The sequence below is a fragment of the Rousettus aegyptiacus genome, unplaced genomic scaffold (genome assembly GCF_014176215.1).
Source record: "Rousettus aegyptiacus isolate mRouAeg1 unplaced genomic scaffold, mRouAeg1.p scaffold_m13_p_5, whole genome shotgun sequence".
In the NCBI taxonomy this organism is placed as follows: Eukaryota; Metazoa; Chordata; class Mammalia; order Chiroptera; family Pteropodidae; genus Rousettus; species Rousettus aegyptiacus.
In genome coordinates this window covers 79,051,589-79,071,972 of record NW_023416308.1, presented here as the reverse complement: position 1 = coordinate 79,071,972, position 20,384 = coordinate 79,051,589, and the positions used below count along the sequence as shown (strand labels likewise).

General features: G+C 36.1%; 2 protein-coding genes across 2 annotated transcripts; both read right to left on the bottom strand.

Moving 5' to 3' along the window:
* Positions 1-8,207: 8,207 nt before the first annotated feature.
* On the bottom strand, positions 8,208-9,161 carry LOC107501222 (olfactory receptor 51J1). The gene is given in 3 exon segments (XM_016127152.2): positions 8,208-8,597; positions 8,599-8,858; positions 8,861-9,161. Coding segments are annotated over 3 exon segments (951 nt in total).
* Positions 9,162-16,345: 7,184 nt separating this feature from the next.
* On the bottom strand, positions 16,346-17,281 carry LOC107501217 (olfactory receptor 51I2-like). Its single transcript, XM_016127143.2, has one exon. The coding sequence runs from the start codon at positions 17,279-17,281 to the stop codon at positions 16,346-16,348; it is 936 nt and encodes a 311-aa protein (XP_015982629.1).
* Positions 17,282-20,384: the final 3,103 nt, after the last annotated feature.

The window sequence follows — 20,384 nt, the reverse complement described above, 5'->3', positions numbered from 1 at the left end:
TCACTTCCCAGGTGGAATAGCGTGAGATTGTATGAGATATCATTATGCTACTCGGAATGGCATACTATTTAGAACTAATGAATTATGTTTTTCTGGATTTTTGTATTTCATAGTTTTAGACGACAATTGACCACACGTAACTGAAAAAGTGAAACTGGGAATAAGGAGAGATGACTGTACTTCCCTTTGTTTTTAATATTTCAGTTTACTTAAGCTTGGTTAGTGGTAATATTAAGAGAGTGATATGTTTGATTTTGACAGAAATCATATTTATGGCTAACGAAGCTAAGACCTTGAATTCTAAAAAAAAATTACTGTGAGTAAAATAACATCATATTGAGAGGATTCTTGAGAGTCAAGACATAATTTCTTTGTGACTTCCAACCATTTTCTCTAAAGCTTCAGTATTTCAAACTTCAGTATATTCTCTATGAATGAAATGTCTCATACTTCTGCGGTTGAATAAAATTGAGATAATCCATGTGAGGTGCTTATTGCTGTGGATGGCAGAGTGTAGGGAATAGTGACAGTAGCATCATTTGCAGAGAACTTACTATGTGTCAGATATGCTTCCTAGAAATTTACTTATTTTAATTCACTTAATAATTGCATAATTGATATTTATCACTTTAAATAATGAGGAACACATGGTAATGATGAAGGAGTAGTTTTTTGTTTTTTTTTCCTTGAAAAGCCAGGGAAGTCTTAATGGAGGGAGTGGTCTATCAGCTGTTTTTTGTTTTGAGTGGAAACTCAAAAAGAAACCTGGGGAGAGGGGGTGGTAACATGGAAAATAAGTATTTCAAATAAAGCAAATGGTGGTAGTACATTGACAGGAAATGATGTCCTCTAGTTCTCTATAGCCCTCAAATGTGGGCCCGATTGCAGGGGTGGTAGGAATTGAGGCAGAAAAAGGGCGAGAACAGAGTAAGGCCTTTAAAGGATGACAGTGGGTTCATCAACAGCTTTAAATCAGGGAGTAAGGTCACCACATTTTTAGTTGAGAGAGAGGATGTGGGCCTGCATAAAACAAGATAGACTTAGGGAGAAATTAAACTTTTCTAAAGAGAGGCAGCTGATAAATAGGAGTGTGTGTGTGTGTGTCTGTGAGTATGTGTGGGCATGTTAGTGTTTATGGCCACATGTGTGTGGGAGGGAGTGGGACACAAAAAGAAGACATGACAGAAGACAAGATACATTATTCTAAAGTGTATCAGAAAATACAGAATTTAAAGACTCAAACTTAATATTTTCGGCCTCAGGACATATCTAAAGCCAATGGTATGTGTTAAGGAAAAAAAAAAAAAATCAAATCTTACTATCAGTAAAAACCTGATAATAATTTTTCTCGGCTGAAGGGCATTTATTTTTAGTCCCTCAAGTAGCTCTAACTCTCCCAATAGTTGAAATTCTTAGAGATTCCCTACCAAGAGCAGATGGTGAGGACTCTTGCATTAGCTGTAGGATAGTTCATTGTGATCTTTAGGTTTCTTCCAGCTCTGCTTCTTTTCTTTGCTTCTGTGACATAGTGTTGTGTGTTAAGGTGTGAACTCAGTAACTGCAAATATTGAGGAAACGATTTTTTTTTTTAACCTTTATATTCGCTTCTAACCTCTCAAGATCTTACTGGAAGGCAGTGTACTTCATGAACCCCTGGCTGGTTCATGCTGACTTCTGTTCATTTTTCATCAAGTGCTTTTCGTGCTTCCCTTGAACCCACCTCTTTCTGAGATATTTGTTGAGCCATTTGCAGGGCAGAGAGGAGGACAAGTAAAAATATCCAGGAATGGCCCAGGAACTACCCAGGAATGTTCCATTTTCAAGGCAGGATTTGTCGATAGATGATATGCTGACATTTACCAACATGCACTGAAAACTCTTCAGCTTTGATAATCACAGTTTTGGTATACAAGAGAATAACAGCATCAGGGCTACTTTTTTAACTCAGTTGGAGGACAGCGATAAATATTTCGATGAACTGCTATGGCATGTTCATCTTGCATCCTGTCAACATATTTCTAAAATGGATTGGCTGCATTCTCCCCTTTGTCTCTATGGAGTACTTTCTGTTCTCACTCCCGAGGTATACTCCTCTTCTTGTTACTGATCATCCGTGGAGTAGTCCTTACCTTTGTGCTTTCTTGTTCTTTCAATGCTTTTTCTGGCTTCTATTCTCTGCTCTGTGGCTGAGTGTGGTTATATGCTCCTGAAGATTTCAGGCTGGAATACAAGAGGTATATGGGGAAACGTCTGGGTCTTATAGGAATCTTATAGAAGTATGGAAATTATACTCTGAGACCAGAGGCCCCAAGGGACAAAACCGGGAGAAATAGCAGTAATAATAAAGGTAATAGCTGCTAACATTTATCGAGTGCTAAACATGTACCAATAATTGAGTTAACCGACTCAAGGGAATGTGAAGATTTTGTTAGATGACATGGAAAAGACAGAGCCCGTATTCTGGAAGATTATTTTTTTCAGTGATCATTAGTTTCCTTCTGCTTACTATAGTAGTTTATGTAGCTTTGAGAAGGACAGTCAAGTTGGAATAGAGTTGCTCTTTGATGCCGTCAGCTTGAATATGACCAAACTCAGATTTGATACACCTTGAGGATTTTGGGGAAGGCATCTGAGATCTCTTGATAGATTCAAAAGTCAGAAAGGCAAAATGGGATTTTCTGTTCTCAGAGTCTTACAGATATTAGCTCTGACATACATTGTCCTTTACTTTTTCACTAGAAATGCTGGATCTTTACTCATGTGAAAAAGAGCTGTGATGAGTACCACCTAGAGACAAATGACTTAAGGTTTTATGCGAGACTTTATTTAGATTTTACTTCTCTATAGATGGTGGAAATTGGCAGCTGTTTAAGGGTTCATTGTGAACATTTCTTTTGATTTTTATCACCGAAGGCATGGTGTTTCCACGAATATGGCTTATTTTTGTGATCTCCTCTGTATCTGGCCTACTTGGTTTTTAAGATCTAAGCTTCAAGGAATTTCCACCTCTATATGATTCCCACTGCTCCAACAGGGAAGTTATGATCATAGAGCAGAATATAAGGTTATAAACCCTGAAAATATAAAATTTAAATAAAGACACAATTTGGTTGGGAATATAGTATTGAATTATTTTTAGGATATAGTATTAAATATGTGATTACTCCATTCTTAGGTTAAGGTTTAAAAGACAAAATTTAAAATTGGGGGAAAAAAAGCATTAAAGCATTAAACCAATCACTATATTTACCGGTATAAAGCTAAAATGTCAAAGTTGATAAAATATTGATACTATTGATTAATCTTGAAGTTGAGGTTAAAGAAAGAATATATAAAAATTCTTTATAATATTCTCTATTTTTATGTATGTCTGAACATTTCCCTAATAAAATATTTTAAAAATAAGATAGTAGGTAGAAGATGGTGGCAGACTGGGAAATCCATTATTATTTATATCATTGTTTCTTTATTATTATTTATATTAAAAGAGTAGATACTGTGTGTGTTTGTATGGCTCACAAGATAAAAATCACTTTTGTTTTTAAGTTATTGAAAAAAATTAAACAATAAGCAATGATATTTTTTGGCACACATTACTTACATTAAATTCAAAATTCAGTGTCCAGGTATAAAGTTTTATTGCAATACACTTATTCTCACTTATTTATGTGTTATCTATGGCTCCCTTCACACTACAATGGCATAATTGAATAGTTTTAAAAGAAGCTAAATGTCACACAAAGCCTAAAATATTTATTATCTGCCCCTTCCTTGAAGAAAAAAATTTGCTGACTTCTGACATAATAGGAAGTGGACATAGGAGATAAGCAAATTTCAGAGAAACAGAGATACAAATATTTCCTGGTCATATAAAATGCCATTTGCTCTCATTTAAGGTAGAAAGTAATTGAAATCAAATTGAGATTATTTTTTATTCGTTATAGTACCCGAATCCAAAAATGTTAAAACAGATTGGTTGGCAAGGGTAGGATGAAAGAAGCACTTTCACAGTTGCTGATGGGACAGTTAATAGGTATGACTTATCTAAGGGAAATGAAAGTACTGTACCTATAAAAATTATAAATACACAAAATTATTACTCAGCAATTCCACTTCTAAAAATTTAGTTTACAAATGTATTTATATGTGTGCAAACTGACCTATATACATGATTATACACTATAATATTATTTATAAGAACACACACTAAAAAAGGGAAACAAACTAGATATTCATCAACTATAAATAAATTCTGGTAACATACAATGTACCAGGATCAACACAATAAAATGTTTTGTAGATGTAAAAATAAATAATAATGCTCTTCATGTACAGGTTATGAATTATCTCAAAGATATATGTGTATATTAAAAGTCAAGTTTAGAACAGTGAATAATTTTTACTGGGAAATAGCATAAACACATGTAATTTCCTATTTATGTATAAATTCTTTCCTAAAGAGAAATGCAATAAAATGGAAATTTTTGTTGGCTCTGAAGAAAGACACCAGGATGATTGAAATAGAGATTTAAAATAAATATTTTCAATATATATGCATTCAACTAGGAAAATTCAAATGTGTGAATGTCTAACATTGTCAATAATATTTACATTAAAATGTAAGTTTCATGAAATTTAAACCGTATGTAGTCTATGGTGCTTCTTGGAACTTTGGCTTATGTTTATGTCAGTTCTGAAAAATATTTATGTCATTATACTCAAATGTTGCTTTTGCTTCAGGATACTCTCTTTTTGGGGCTCCAATTACCTGTGTAATTCCAGCAAATACCATATATCCTTTAAAGATTTTTACTTTTTCTTTTTCTTTTTTATTATTCTTTGTTCTTTTATGTGTATATATATACATGTGTGTGTGTGTGTGTATAGCCTAGATATACTCGAAATTATTTTCCATTACTTTGATTCTTTATTCAATGTGTCCAATATGATTAAACATATCTATCGAAATTTTAATTTGAGTTATTTTTTAGTTCTAGAATTTCCATTTTATTTTTCATAGTTGTGAATTTGTTTCTTAAATCCTACACTTTGAAATTTAAATTCTAGGCAATATTAATCAAAATTATTTTAACGTCTGGGTATGTCAACTCCAATAGTTAAATCTTCTGTAAATCTAACTTTTGTGTTTTCTTTTTTCTCCTGATCGTTTTGAATTCTTGTATTTTGCATTTCTAGTTATATTTTAATGAACATCATGAAAAATTATAAGAATAATTTTAGATCCTTGTTAATATCTTCCCGCCAAGAGTATTTAATTTTACTTCTTATTAGAGTGACCAACCATCACAGTTTGTGGTTGAGGGGTTTCCCAGGTACTTTCTGAAATAAAACTAGAAGAGTCCTGAAAGAAAATAAGATAGTCAGTCACCCTAATTCTTACAGAGTAGTAAAATTAAGTAATGAGGTGATTAAAAATAACCTTTATTAAGCCAATCTATTTATAATATTCCTTAGTCCAAGGTGTACATTTTCTGGAATCCAAATAAATGCCTAGAAATTAATCAATCTCCCTGGTCCATGAAGTTCCCTGTATTCCAATTTTTGTCCTTCTGCCCTCCAGCCCTTTGAGGCTGCTGTAAGCTCTTCTCATTTTATCAGCTATTACATTTTAAATGACAAATACCTTAAGTGGGAAAAATGGCACAAAATATCAGGTTCACTTCTCTATGTTTCCCTAATTTATAGACTCTCAGCCTTTATCTATCTATTTCTTTCTTTATATTCATTCATTCATTCATTCATTCATTCATTTATTTTTGCAGGCGAGGCAGCCCTTGGTTGACCTCACAGATTGCAAGGACCTTGTCAACTTACAATTCCTTATTTGTTTGTTTGTTTGTTTATTTATTTATTTATTTATTTATTTATTTATTGCATCTACAGCACCTAGTTTTTCTAGGTGGTCTCCCATTCAAGTATTAACCAGGCCCAACCCTGCTTAGCTTCTGCAATCAGATGAAATTAGGCTTATTCAGGATAGTATGGCTGTAGACGGAATTTCAGCCTCTACATCCTTGTTGCATTGGATGCTCTCTGAAGTAATTTACAAAATATTTCACTAACTTTTCTAATTGTTCTTGGCAGAAGAATTGGTCTAAAATAAATTAGTATCTTTGATGAATGTGAAAATGCTTACACTATTTCATCCATTTTTCTAAATTATTCTAATTTATAATTTAGCTTCATGACTATCTGAATATAATGACATTGTTTTGCCTTGTTGAGGAAATAAAAGATCAAGGTAGTTTCTAAACATCCAAATTTTAAGTTACTCTAGTAAATATAATGGCAGAAAAAGATGGATCTAAACTATATTTTCCTCCAAAGTCATAATGGATTCAATTTCATAGACACTCAGAGACTTCGAGACTCTTCATTTGTGCTTTTCTAGGATTTTGTCTCATTCCGAGGTTGTCACTGAGATTGGACTGCAGGGAAATAGAATGATAAAGATAAAAAATGGAGTTAGAAGAGACATTATGTATTGAGTTCTTTCTAGGGTGGAGCCGCATTGTATCCATGATGACAAAAAATACCTACATTTAGAATCTCAGTGTCATCGATGGTCTTATATATAGGAGTAATCATATTTAAGAAGCTTGAAGATTCAACATGTAATTTCAGAGAGAAAATGGAAGTAAGTTCCCAAGATTTTCATTTTATGTCATGCCACTAGACAATCTACTTCTGTCATCTCTTCCTCTACTTCTCTTGCTATAGGATATCTTTCTCTAGATACTCTAAACATCCCTTCATCTCCTCCCTGGACTCTTCCTTCATGTGGGTTATATCTGCTTGGTTTCACTTGATATTTCTAAGTCTTAGTTCTCTGCAGAGTTTTGCCTTACACCAGAGAGCTTTGATTCTAGGATATTGTTATGAGCAATTGAAGATTCCTAGGTAAGAATCTTTGCAAACAGGCTATCTGGAAACCAGAAGGTAGAGAGAGTCACATAATTAACTCTTACAAAAATATTTTGGCTGTTTTTGGCATCTCTATAATGCATAATGCAAAAAAAACTTTAAAAAATTTAAATTCATATTTAAAAACTTCATTTGTGTATTAAAGTGTTATAAGGTCTATTTAAAATTGGTTCTAAACATCACTCCAGGAAGCACAAAGAAGAGCTCTGCAGAGGCAGAAAAAAATTATTTCTAAACTCTATGAGGGAAGGAAGGGACTTTGTCTCTTTGGTCACCTGGGAAATCTCTAAGGCCTAAATATATACCTAACCTACTAAACATGCTCAATTAATGCTACTTGACTGGCTAGTAAAAAGGATCCAAGGAGCTGCAGTTTTTACTCAGCTGATAGTATAGTTAAGGGGCTAATAGCTTAGACTCTGGAGTTTGACCCAACCTGATTTTTGTGCCAGCAGCTCTTGGATGCATAGGTTTGAACAAGTTGATTACTATATTGAAGTACCAGTTTTTCATCTGAAAAATAATAATAATGTAATTAAGCCTAGCTCATTGGGTTGTTGCGGGTAATGACTGAAATAACAAAATGCCTAGTATGAATTTGCACCTCAAAAGTCTTATTTTCCCTGAAAATATAAATGTAAATATTTTACATTATTTCTAATATCTGCAAAGAAATATCCAATCAGACAGAAAATGTTAATGTTCACAAAAGGATGCTTGCCTTATTGAAAGATTCTGCATTCTGGATGGGAGACCTTTAGATTTTGCATAATGAACAAGATTTGTAATTTTTGGAACTCCCGACTTGGAGCCTTGGTGAGGTTTAGTGAATTCCACATCAGAACTGGTACTTGAAGACCCCTTTGATCTAGCTAGTGTGTCTTCTTGCTATTGAGCTCATATAAATAACTCAAGAGACTGTAACCCATTTATTTTCTCTTTTTTCTAGAACATAAGGATCACTAGATTTCCCAGGACACCTTCTAACTCTTGACTATGTTTTCCTTATGGGAAGTGCTATGTTTTCTTAAAAAATCTTTCCTGCATCCTTGCTCCAGTTGTGCAAAGTAATATAAAACCTCATGTTGCACAACATGCTCTGTCATATATAATCCAACCCCACTTGGACCAGACTCCAGTTCAATGCCAGATTATAAAGAACCTCCTGTTAGACACTACATTTTGAGATAGTACCATTAGCATAACATGTGAGCTAGAACCATTTAGGAGCTAGAACCATTTGGGATTACTTTGTCCTTTGTCTAAACTCTGGATCTCTTCTCTGATAGCATTCGAACAATTCCACGGCGGATCTCCTTAGTCTTAATGCTGTACACAATGGGGTTTACAATGGGTGGGAAGAATAGGTAAGCATTGGCCATCATAGTATGCAGCAGAGGAGACACATGGCGTCCAAAGCGGTGCACCATTGACAAGCTAATCATAGGCACGTAATAAGCAAGCACAGCACAGACATGTGAGCCACATGTGTTAAGTGCCTTTCTACGCTCCTCCCCAGTGGCAATATTCAGGACAGTGTGGAGTATAAGCCCATAGGAGACTATAATGAGCAGAGAATCCAGCCCAAATGTGGAGATAACAATGAAAAGTCCATAGACATTGTTGATAGAAATGTCTCCACAAGGTAGTTGGATAAGGTTAGGGTGGAGGCAATAGGAATGAGAGAGGGCATTATGGCCACAGAAGGGCAGGCGCCGTAAGAGCATGGGTAATGGGGCCATGAGCATAATGCTTTTCAGCGCAATGACAGCTCCTGTGCCAAAGATGCGGGGCGATGTTAGAATGGTTGTATAGCGCAGTGGGCTGTAGATGGCCACAAATCGATCCATGGACATGGCCAGTAGTACAGCTGACTCCATAATAGAGAAGGAATGAATGAAGAACATCTGGAGAAGACATGCATTAAAACTAATTTCAGTAATGTCAAAAAGGAAAATGCCTAGCACTGTAGGCAGAGTGGATGCAGAGACACCAACCTCAACCAGTGCCAACATGGAAAGAAAGAGGTACATGGGCTGGTGTAGGGCGGTATCTGTTCTGATGACATGAAGAATGGCGCCATTCCCAAGGAAGATGCTAATGTACATCAGGCTGAAGAGAATGGATGTCCAGATGTGCTCTGCCTCCAGCCCTGAGATGCCAACCAGAATGAACGTTGTAGGTAAGAACTCCAAAGAGCTACTGGAGTTCTTCATGTTGAAATCTCATTCATGAGAGCAGTGTTACCTTGAAAATTAGAAACAAACTAGTGAAATAACATTATAATAGAAAAAGGCCTATGGGCAATGAAGAAGTAAAGAAGAAAACAGAGCTCATAGATATAGGTGGCCAAAGGTCTCATGACTGAAAATTGACTGATGGCCACAATCAGGAAATTTCCACTATTAAGGGGTTATAGTCTCCATCAGAGAGAAGTTCAAGGACTTAATAGAAAAGTATCTTTGTAAATTGTAGTTCATCATGGATCTGGTAAGAGATATATAGCCGCCTTGTCTTGGCATGGATATGTCTGACATGTCCCATATTGTGGTTGGTATAGAAAGTGTCTAGGGAGAGAAGCATGTGTAGACAATCTCAGCATAAGATATGGACCAATATTAAGAATAGGTCAGGAGAGATATTACTGGTATTACTGGTAAATATATAGATATAAGGCAAAGAACACGGTACATAAGAACAGCTGAAATACCTAAAAATGAATATAGATATACAAATAATTGAGGTCTATAAGAAGGCTGAGAAGTGGCAGTGACAAGAACCTGGAACAAGTGACTGGAAAATTAAAGTAGAAAAGAACGGAGCTTGGATTCACACTGGATTTAGCTGTTCTGGGCTTTAAAAGGAGTAGGAAGCAACTGGAAAGATTATGTGTAAAGGACAGAATAAGGCAAGAACCAAGGTTGGTAGATTTGTATGCAGACTTTAAGGCTCATGAAAATATTCTGTCATGATATATTTACAATCTTTCAACTCACAGTTTTTAAAGGCAACCCACCTGATCCGCTGAGACTTCCCTCTGGCTCAGATGCACTTCTGAATACACTGCAACAGAAACACTGGCAGGAGAGGAAGGCAACAGAAGTGAGGAGAAGTCTACCTCTCAAAATTGGGTGTTTTAAACTCAGCACTGTATGGGCCAGCATAGGAACAATGGTAGAATCTTAGACTGACAGAGTAGGAAAGACTCCTGAATGTATTTTTTAAAAAACTTTCACACACACACATTTGTCCACACACTTGCACATATACATATTTTCACACTTGGCTGAAGTCCTGTACTCTTCATTCAGTCACTGTTGGACTTATAGGGACCTCATTATTACATGCTGGTTATTATTAAATTCTTCTTTGCCCTGCACATCTATAACTAATCAGCACTCCTTTATGCCATGTACCATACAGGACTCTGGCAAAGCAGAGTCCTGGCTCTACTCAAAAAAATCTCTGTATGTTTCAACCACAGGTCAATGAACACATTTTCTCTCATGAATATTTAAATGCAATTATCAGATATCCTGAAGTTTTCTATCTAAGCTAGTTATGTAGTTAAGTACTACCAAAAAAAAAAAAAAAGTTTAAGATACAATGGGAGAGACCTGGAAGGAAAAGTCTAACTTATTTTTAAAAGTCAGGGAAAGCTTTCCTCAGAAAGTGGTATTTCAGCTGAGACCTGAGGAATTAGTAGAGTTTTTCTAGTCAAAATGGAGAGGTTGGGTGTAATGTGACACAGAAAATATTATGACAGTGGATATGTAAGACTCTACTTTGACATAAAAGAAGACATGAAGAAATGAAAATGGTTGATGCGCTAGGATATTAAAACTGTGGATATTTTTCATAATTTTTACTTTCATGAAAATATGAGAATTTTTTTTTAAAAAAGGTCCATTGCCTGCCTAAATACAGACTCCCTGTGCACGTCTTATAGTTTGATTCAACTTAATCGCAGCAAATTTTAGCTTAGGGAAAACTGTGCTGTAGACTATGCTCAAATTCAGGGTAGGTAAATTCAGAGACAAATTATTGACCTTCAGAAATAATTACACATTTCAGAAATTCCCATGGCTGAGGGAACTGAGGGTCACTTCCATTCTCCACTTGTTATGGCCTTTTCCATGTTCTCTCCTTACCTTCAAAAGCCCAATGTATCTTTCTTAACTCTTTAAATAGACCAAATATTGATCTGCCTTGGGGTTGAGAAGCTGTTCCTCTTGCACGTGACATCACTGCACCATTGACCCTATTGCACCATATTTCTTGCCAATATCACCCCAAATGACCTGATACTTGAAGAGACAAATCTTGAGGGATACTTGACCCTAGGGTTTCCATTTCCCTATTAGCCATGTTCTCTGCCTCTCCACCCTCTCTTTTAATCTTTTCTTCCTTCCTTCCTTCCTTCTTTCCTTCCTTCCTTCCTTCTTTCCTTCCTTCCTTCCTTCCTTCCTTCCTTCCTTCCTTCTTCTCTTTCTCTCTCTTTTCCCTCTCTCTCTCTTTTCCTCCCCTCCTCCCTTCTTCCTCCCTTCCATCATTTTTGCTTTATTATTGCATCATTCCCATTCTCTACCTTCAGAGTCTTCACAGCCAAACAGGGATCAGATCTCTTTCAAAAATATATTCTCCTGAGTTTAGGAGATATATCTATATATCTATATCTATCTATCTATCTATCTATCTATCTATCTATCTATCTATTTATTTATCTATCTATCTATATATCGATCAAGAATATTTTAGGTTGGGAGAAGTAAAAAGGACTTATTTAGTCTAAGTTCACTCTAATAGAACACAACAAATCAGCAGAAAGAGAAGAATGTGGTGCAGTTAATACTATATCCCTGGACATAGAGGGAATTGGAGATGAATGCTATGTGCAGTATAACTTTACCTGCTTAAGCTTTTTGCAGCTTCATTTCTTTAATTTTAAACATAGAGATGTTAATACCTACCTCAGAGAATGGTTCTGACAACTTCGTGTGGGACTTTAGCAATCAGTGAGCATTCATATCCCCTCATTCTTTCTACCTTCTCTCCCACACATTCTCAAAAAGGATCACTCAAATTCAAATTATCCTCAAATTTCTGTTAATAATGATCTCTTGTCATTGCCTTAATGATACTCAGATCTCATTTTTGAGGGAGACAAGGACATAATTTACAGATGAGCATATAAACAGGATATATGCATAACTAACTCAAAATATTACATGGCAAAAATGTTTCTAGAATACATGGCATTCTCTGACTTTATCCTCTGGTTTTCACCTGCCATCAAGTTTAAGAAAAGCTTCCTCTTGTTCTATCTATCACACAGATTCAGGAAGCTGTGGTGGGGTGGTGGTGGTGATTATTGACCAAGGAAAGTCTAGAGAGCTAATTTTGGGGTAGAGTTGGGGCTCCTTCTGGAAGCCGTTTTAGAAGATCATGGGATCGAACACTCACTACAAGCAGAACAGATCTTTGGCCTCACTTCCTCAAGTCTCTGCCACGTTGATATTAACACTTCTCGAGTCCTAGGGCTGTAATGCTGCTTCCCTCTTTGTAAAATGATCAGCTCTGGGATGGGGAGGAGTGGAGAGGGACATGGGTTCCCTGAGGAGTAATTACTCAGTTAACTACATCACCTCTTTGCAATGTCCAGGGACTCTAAGGGAAACAAGTAAGGGTGTAAAGTCAGTATCTCTGTGAAATGAGTATAATAATATTACTCATCTACAGAGAAATAAAATATTTAATATGTTTAAATTGCCTAGAAAAGTGTCTGGTTCATAAAAAGTCCACCATAAGGGTTAGCTAATATTGTAACTATTATTTCCTGGAGAAATAATATGTTAATCTACTATGGCTTATCAACTATCACTTTAATAAACATACATTTAACAAGTAAAGAGCAGTATACAAAATCGTTGGCATCCAGAGAACATCAAGGGTGTATAATATCAGGATATGACAGAATCCGAGGGGTTAAGCAATTATGAGAAAATTGCCAGTTTGGGTTGGGGCAGGAGAGGGGAAGATTGATCAGGAAGATATAACAAACAGAGCTCCCAGGACAAGGTTACTAGAGAGAGTTAGCAGAAAATGAGTATATCTAGAACCCAATACTAAAGAGGATTTAAAATTGCAGAATCAATGAGTTTGTATTATTTGTAGGTGTCTGGTTTGCTGGCTTATTTTCTGACTGACAATAGAAAAATAATGATTTGACTTAAAAATCCACCATGACATATTAATAGGACTTTTAAAGTTGTTCTGAAAATATATTTTTTGTGCTGCTGTTTTAACAAGAAAGAAGGGAGCTCTGTGTAATTGGTAAGAAGATGCTTTAAACAACATATTACATGGGTAGATTAGATCCAAATACAAATAAAGTCAAGAGTGAGCTGAGACTTGGAGAAATGGATTAAGTGAGACACGGTTATAATACAGTCAAAAAAATCTAGTATGAATAAGATCTGATACATGTATGCAATAGAATATTACTCAGCTATAAGAAAAAAATGAAATACTGCCATTTGTGACAACATGGATAGATCTTGAGATTATCCTGCTAAGCGAAATAAGTCAGACAGGAAAAACTGAGATCTATAAGATTTCACTCATATGTAGGATATAAAAATGAAAGCAACAAATAAACAAGAGAAAGAAAAACTTGTAGACACAGAAATAGTTTAGTGATTACCAGAGGGAAAGGAAGAAGGGGGGAAGTAGTTAAGGGTATAGGGGGTTAGATATATGGTGACAGAGATTTGACTTTGAGTGATGAACAGACAGTGCAATATACAGATGACATGTTATTGAATTGTATACTTGAAATTTATATAATTTTATTAACTAATGTCACCCCAATAATTTAATAAAAAAATAATGAGAGAAGTTAGGAGATAAATGATCAGAAAATGAATAGAAAAGAAATACCTCTGCTTCATGACTAGGTCTAGAATATGTCCATATGGCCATTTAGTGAGAGAGGCCAAAGCAGAATTGAATTCAATTTTATTGCAATTGAAGAAAATTAGAAGCTGTGATGTAAGATCATTGAATGGATGATAAATATAGACACTGGGCTCAATTTGAAAAGCTGATATATTTTTCCCCAAATGTCAGTGCCTGTTGTAAACATTAGCAAAAATATACACACGAAGAAGGTTGCCATTTTCCATTATAAACTGGGATTGTGTTTTGGAATATATTTGGTCAAATTTTTCTTTACAAATTTCCAACACTCTTAACACTCATTATACTTTTAAACATTGTTTTTCTCTCAACCAAGATATGAAAATTAGTGTTTGTTTTTATTATAATTTATTTAAAACTTATTGTAACTGCATTCATTATAATTTATTATTATTGCATTTATTATAATTAAGCCACACCAAGAACAACACCTCCCACCTTTCTCAGAAAGACACATTTTATATCATTGCAACTAATGAAACAGAAAATATTTGCAATGTTTCTGTGAGATATATTTGCCCACCAACTTATTTTTCAGCTGTGCGATAATTTACTGAGAAGAATATACATTAGTGGGAACATTGGGATAGAATTTATAATTTTATAACACGGAGGCTATACTTTTCTACAACAAGGAAACAGGAATTATGTAATTTATATTTTAAAAAACATTAGGAATTTCGAAGCATCAAACAGTATATTTTTGTATTCCGTATCTCATATGAAGTTTTACCATAATTAATAAAAAGCAGCAAAATCCCAATACCCCACACATGTAAACACATAGAACACATATTTTGGTTTATACTATCAGAAATATATTTGCATTGTGTGTAGACCTTAATTTTACATAAATTTTATGCATTTTAAGATAATCATTTAGTCATCCATTTTCTGTGTAGTTTAGCCAAAATCATCCTTCTATCTATCTAATCTATTTATCTGTCCATCTATACATCTATCCATCTATCTAATCTATCAAAAATACAAGTTTCTTTAAGAAAAAAATACCATTTTATTTTATTTTATTTTATTTTATTATTTTATTTTTAAGACCAGTTATTTTACTTTTGACACAATGGAAATGCCAACAGTAGGACGACAATAGGATATCTCGCTTAGCTTAGAAAAATAAATTGAATCTTTCATAAGGTTGGTTCCATGGGCTTAATGGGATAGATCAAAGAAAAAAACCCCTAAAACTGGCACACACAAACACACACACACACACACACACACACACACACACACAGCCACAATGTTAATTTCTAGCCATGTGATATTTTAAGTTTAGTAGGTTATTCCCACTAACGAACTTATGATTTTTTTTGTATTCCAGAACATTGTATCAGTATTAATTCTCCTTAATTTCTTAAAATACTTTAAATATATTTTGACAATTATTTAACATTTTTCATAAGTGTTTCTTATAATGTAAAATGTCTTAAATGTCCACAAATTTAAATTTCTTCTTGGAGGACAAGGAAAATTTGTTCTTTCAATCTAGATCAATAAAACAATGAGGTTATCATATAGATGTCACCACTGGCAATCATCTCTGCATCAGCAGAATTATAAAAAAGGATAGAATAACTTATTCTCCTCCCCTTTAAAGCAGACACTGAGATATGGACCAAGGATATGTACGCAGCACTTAGAAGAACATGTATCTGTATTGCTCTTAGTATGTTAAAGAAAGTCATATAGCACAGTAAGTTGTTTGGGAAAAACATCTTCATCTTAGTAGTGTATTATTCTTGGTATTTTTAAAACAATATATATATATATAAAGTGAGATCTGTTTTTGTTCTTTTTCCCATTGGATATTCTTATTCTATTATCATTATCAATTTTTTTACACACATAAACTAATCAATATTTTCATGTGATTAAATGTTTTTAAAAAGTTTTATCAAATATATGTATATATGTGTATGTGCATATATATATATATATGTATAATTTTTTATTTCTTGCTTAAGGCTTGAATACCTAACAAACTGTAGAATGCTCCACAATATGGACAGATCTTAACTTATTTAACTATTTACATACTGATGGACATTTAGTTTTTTTTTAATTTTATTGAAAACATTACCAAAGTAAAAATTTTCTTCAAGTCTCATGTTCATGAATAAGCATCAGAGTATGAATTTAGAGCAGTGCTAAGAATCGAAATATCTGGGTGAAAGAAAGAGCATGTACATTTTAAGTTGACACATACAGCAAGATAGATGATAAAATACTATACAGTTCTATTTTAGGTTACAACATCTAAAATAAAAAAATGTGCACTGTCTACACATTTTTCAAATTTTCTAACTTTTACAAGGTAATAAGCTCTCCTTCCTTTCCTGAATCACCTTTGATGGTGCAAATGACTGGCTTTAGGGTAACAATCTCATTGTTATTGATCTTTTTATTATTTTCTTTGAAGAAAGAGTCGGATTAGTCCCCGGCGAATCTGCTTGGCCTTAACACTGTAGATGATGGGATTGAGCACAGGAGGCACCAGAAGATAGACATTGGCCAGGAGCAGACGGACAGCAGGCCCAGTGTGCTTCATGAAGCGATGTACCAGAGCCACGCTGATCATGGGCACATAGTACACAAGGACTGCACAGATGTGTGATACACATGTGTTGAGGGCCTTCCGCTGCTCCTCCCCAGACGTAATGCCCAGCACCGTGTAGAGAATCAGCACATAAGAGATGATGATGAGCAACGAGTCCAGACCGAAAGTAGAAGTAACAATGCAGAGCCCCAGAATGCTGTTGGGACGAGTGTCCGCACAGGGCAGTTGGATTAGATCAGAGTGGAGACAATAGGAGTGGGAGAGGATGTTGTGGCCACAGAAGGGCAGACGCTTCAGAAGAAATGGCAGTGGGAGCATGAGCATCACACTCTTTAGTCCAAGTGCAACTCCAGTACCAGCAATACGAGGCAGGGTCAGGATGGCAGTGTACCGCAATGGGTTGTAGATGGCCACAAAACGGTCCACAGACATGGCCAACAGAACTCCTGATTCCATGATAGAAAATGAATGTATGGAGAACATTTGCAAAAGACAGGCTTCAAAGCATATTTCATTGGTACCAAAAAGGAAGATGCCCAGCACTGTGGGCAGTGTAGAAGCAGACACACCAAGCTCTGCACAAGCCAGCATAGCTAGGAATAGGTGCATTGGCTGGTGCAGAGAGCTGTTTTTCTTGATCACTGCCAGTATCAGGGTATTGCCCACAAGGGCCACAAGATAGATGGAGCAGAATGGGAAAATAAGCCAAGGGTACAGGGCCTCCAGACCAGGAAGACCAGTCAGAAGAAAATATTTTGGGGTGAATTGACTGCTGTTGAACATTTCCTTATGTCTGGAATCGAGTGACTTTGACTTAAGCAGGTGCCAGGGATACAACCTGGAATGAGACACATAATGGTTAATAGAACTACAAATATCAGAGAAGGACCCACAAATATCTCCGCCTAGTACTACTGCCAATTTATATCCCTCCTTCTATCTGTAATCAGTTCCATTTGGTCTTCAGCACTAAATAAAAATGTTGAGTCATGACTTACAAATAGGCATATCTCCAGAATAAGGGTATCTGGTAGAAAACTAATCTCCATACTGGTTTCACTGTGTATACTTGGTAGGAACTGAACGTTTCTCATGTCTCTATCAAGAGATGTTATTGTGGGAAGAAGAAAAAAATGGTGTAGATGCTGGAGGTTCTGTTCATCCCTCTGGAGACCAAATCAAAGTTGTGACGGACACAAGAGCAGCAGCAAGGAAAAATCACCTGGGATGAATAACCCATACAACTAGGGAGAAATCTAAGAAATCACTCTACAACGGACATGGGGCCGCTGGGGCTCCAGTGGCTGAGTGAGAAGGTGGCTGCAACAATGGCAGAAGCCTCTTAAAGGGGCTGCATCTGTGAGTGGATTTTCATGTTGATGGACCTGCTGACTCTAAGCACCAGTGCTGATTAGGCTGTGCTCGGCGGGCACCAGGGACTTACAGAGGGACATTGTTGCAGTGAGGGCCGAGGCAACACTTGCTCTGTACTGAAGTGTCTGCAGTATCCATTGTTTCATGTTGAGCCCTCCTCCATACCAATGTGCCTGACACAGTGCCACCATAACCTTGACGTCATCAAACTGCATAACAGGTTGCTCCACCCAGAGGATTCCCTGAGACCCTGCCTCCCCCTACTCATGGCTCCACCCAAGTCACAGCCAGGTATATTCTCAGCAAGTCAGGTGTTCCTTGCTGAGCAGCACCTAGACTCACACTGGAGGCAGTTGGCCTTGGTTTCTGGTGTGGTTTTTTGAGGCAACTATAAACACAGCATCAGTGAATTGCTTGCTGAATCTTAACAGGTGGCCCTGGAGGGGTAAAGGCTTGGGCTAAATTTGGCCTGCAGCTGAACCCCTCTCAGGACTGTGCCACTGGATGCCTACTTCACAAATCCACACTAATAAGACCAGGAGACTTAGGAGCTTTGCTTAGTACATAGAAACAGACATGCAAATGCAGCCAAAATGGGAAGACAAGGAAGCAGAAACCACATGAGAGAACAGAACAGAAATCTAGATATAAAGGAATCTAACAGATGCAGAGTTCAAAACATTGGTTATAAAGATGCTCATTTAACTAAAAGAAGTATAGATAAATTCAGTGAGAACTTCAACAAAGAGATAAGAAAAAACATAAAAATGGAAATGGAAATTATAAAAGGGAACTAGTCTGAAATGAAGAACACATTATCTCAGATGAGAAGTGTATTAAAAGGAATAAACAAAGTGAATAAAGAAAAGGTTCAAGCACCCTATCTAGAGGTCAGGAAAGCCAAAAACATGCAATCAGAATGGCAAGAGATAAGATGCCAAAACCATAAAAATAATTTAAGGAGCATATAGGAAACTATTAAGGGTCTAAATATTCATCTGGTCAGCATAACTGAAGAAAATCAAGATGTTGAACAACCGTTTGAAGAAATAATGATGAAAAACTTCCCTAACCTGGTTAAGGAAATAGACATAAAACCCCAGGAAGCTTAAAGAATTCCAAAAATCAGGGATGTGAAGGGGCCAACACCAAGACACATCATTATTAAAATGCCAAAAGTTAAATACAAAGAAAGAATATTAAAAGCAGCAAGAGAAAAAACAGATAGTTACCTATAAGGGAACACCCATAAGACTGGCAGCTGATTTCTCAAAAGAAACTGTGCAGGACAGAAGAGCTTGGTCAAACATATTTGACAAGATGAAGACCCAGGATCTACAACCAAGGATACTTAATCCAGCAAAGCTATCATTTAGAGTTGAAGAAGAGATAAAAAAAAACTCAGACAAAAATGAGCTAGAGGAATTTATCATCATCAAGCCAGTATTACAGAAAATATTGGAGGGACTTCTTTCAAATGAAAAAAAAAAGTGTCAAAAACAGGAATAAAGATGTTTTACTAGGGATTTTGGGAAACATGGTGGGGAGACATTCTCAGATTTCACTCCTTGAAACAACAATAAGTTGAACATCTAAAACTGAACAAAAAAACACAAACTGTACACCAGCACGTCTGAGCATGGGATCTGCACATAAGAATGCCACAGGTCAGAACCCCATGTTTTGGGCGATAGACTGAGAAAAATAAAGGAGTTGTCTCTCCCAGCCTCCAGAGCTCCTTGCAGGAGGAAGGGGAGCAGTGAAGGTGCAGTGACTTCACTGAACAGCTATGCCTGGAAGTGCCGTGACTTCTATGCAGTCAGCAGCAGGGTTGAGTTATCAGGGCAGAAAGCAGAAAAGCAAGACAGGACCACAGAGAAACAGCAGTTGATTTTTACCGACCCCAGTTATAAAACTGAGGCTGAGCAGCAGCCCCAAACCCCCAACCCAGAAGGCCCTTCCCTCATATCCTCCGAGACTGAACACCATGGAGCTCCAGGGGAATCTGAGCAAATGATACCAAAACTGTTGCTAACACTGACAGTGACTGAATGAGAGTAACTAGTGTGATTAAATATCTACAAGAAAATAAAAAAGACATTATTTAGGCTTTGTATAAAGCGGAGGTCCAAGAGCCGTAGACACCACCTACTGGAAATCAAAAGAAAAGTGCCTTCTTTGCAACAGGCTAAAGAGAGATCTTTATATAATAAATCTTCTTTCTGGAAAAAAAAGTAGAATACATTTCCATTAATGCTTAGGCAGAGAAATAGTCCATTAAACACCATGAACTACCAAAGTGACAAGGCATGTCAGAAAGAAAGAGAAAAATCTCCAGAAAATAAGCTTACAGACATAGAAATATGCAATTTAAAGGACAGAGAATTCAGAATGGTACTTCTGAAAAAACTCAGTGAGTTCTGAAACAAATCATATCAACAATTTCAGGAATTGAACCAACAACTAGATGAGCAGAACAAGGAGATTAACACTCTCAAGAAGAATAGAATGG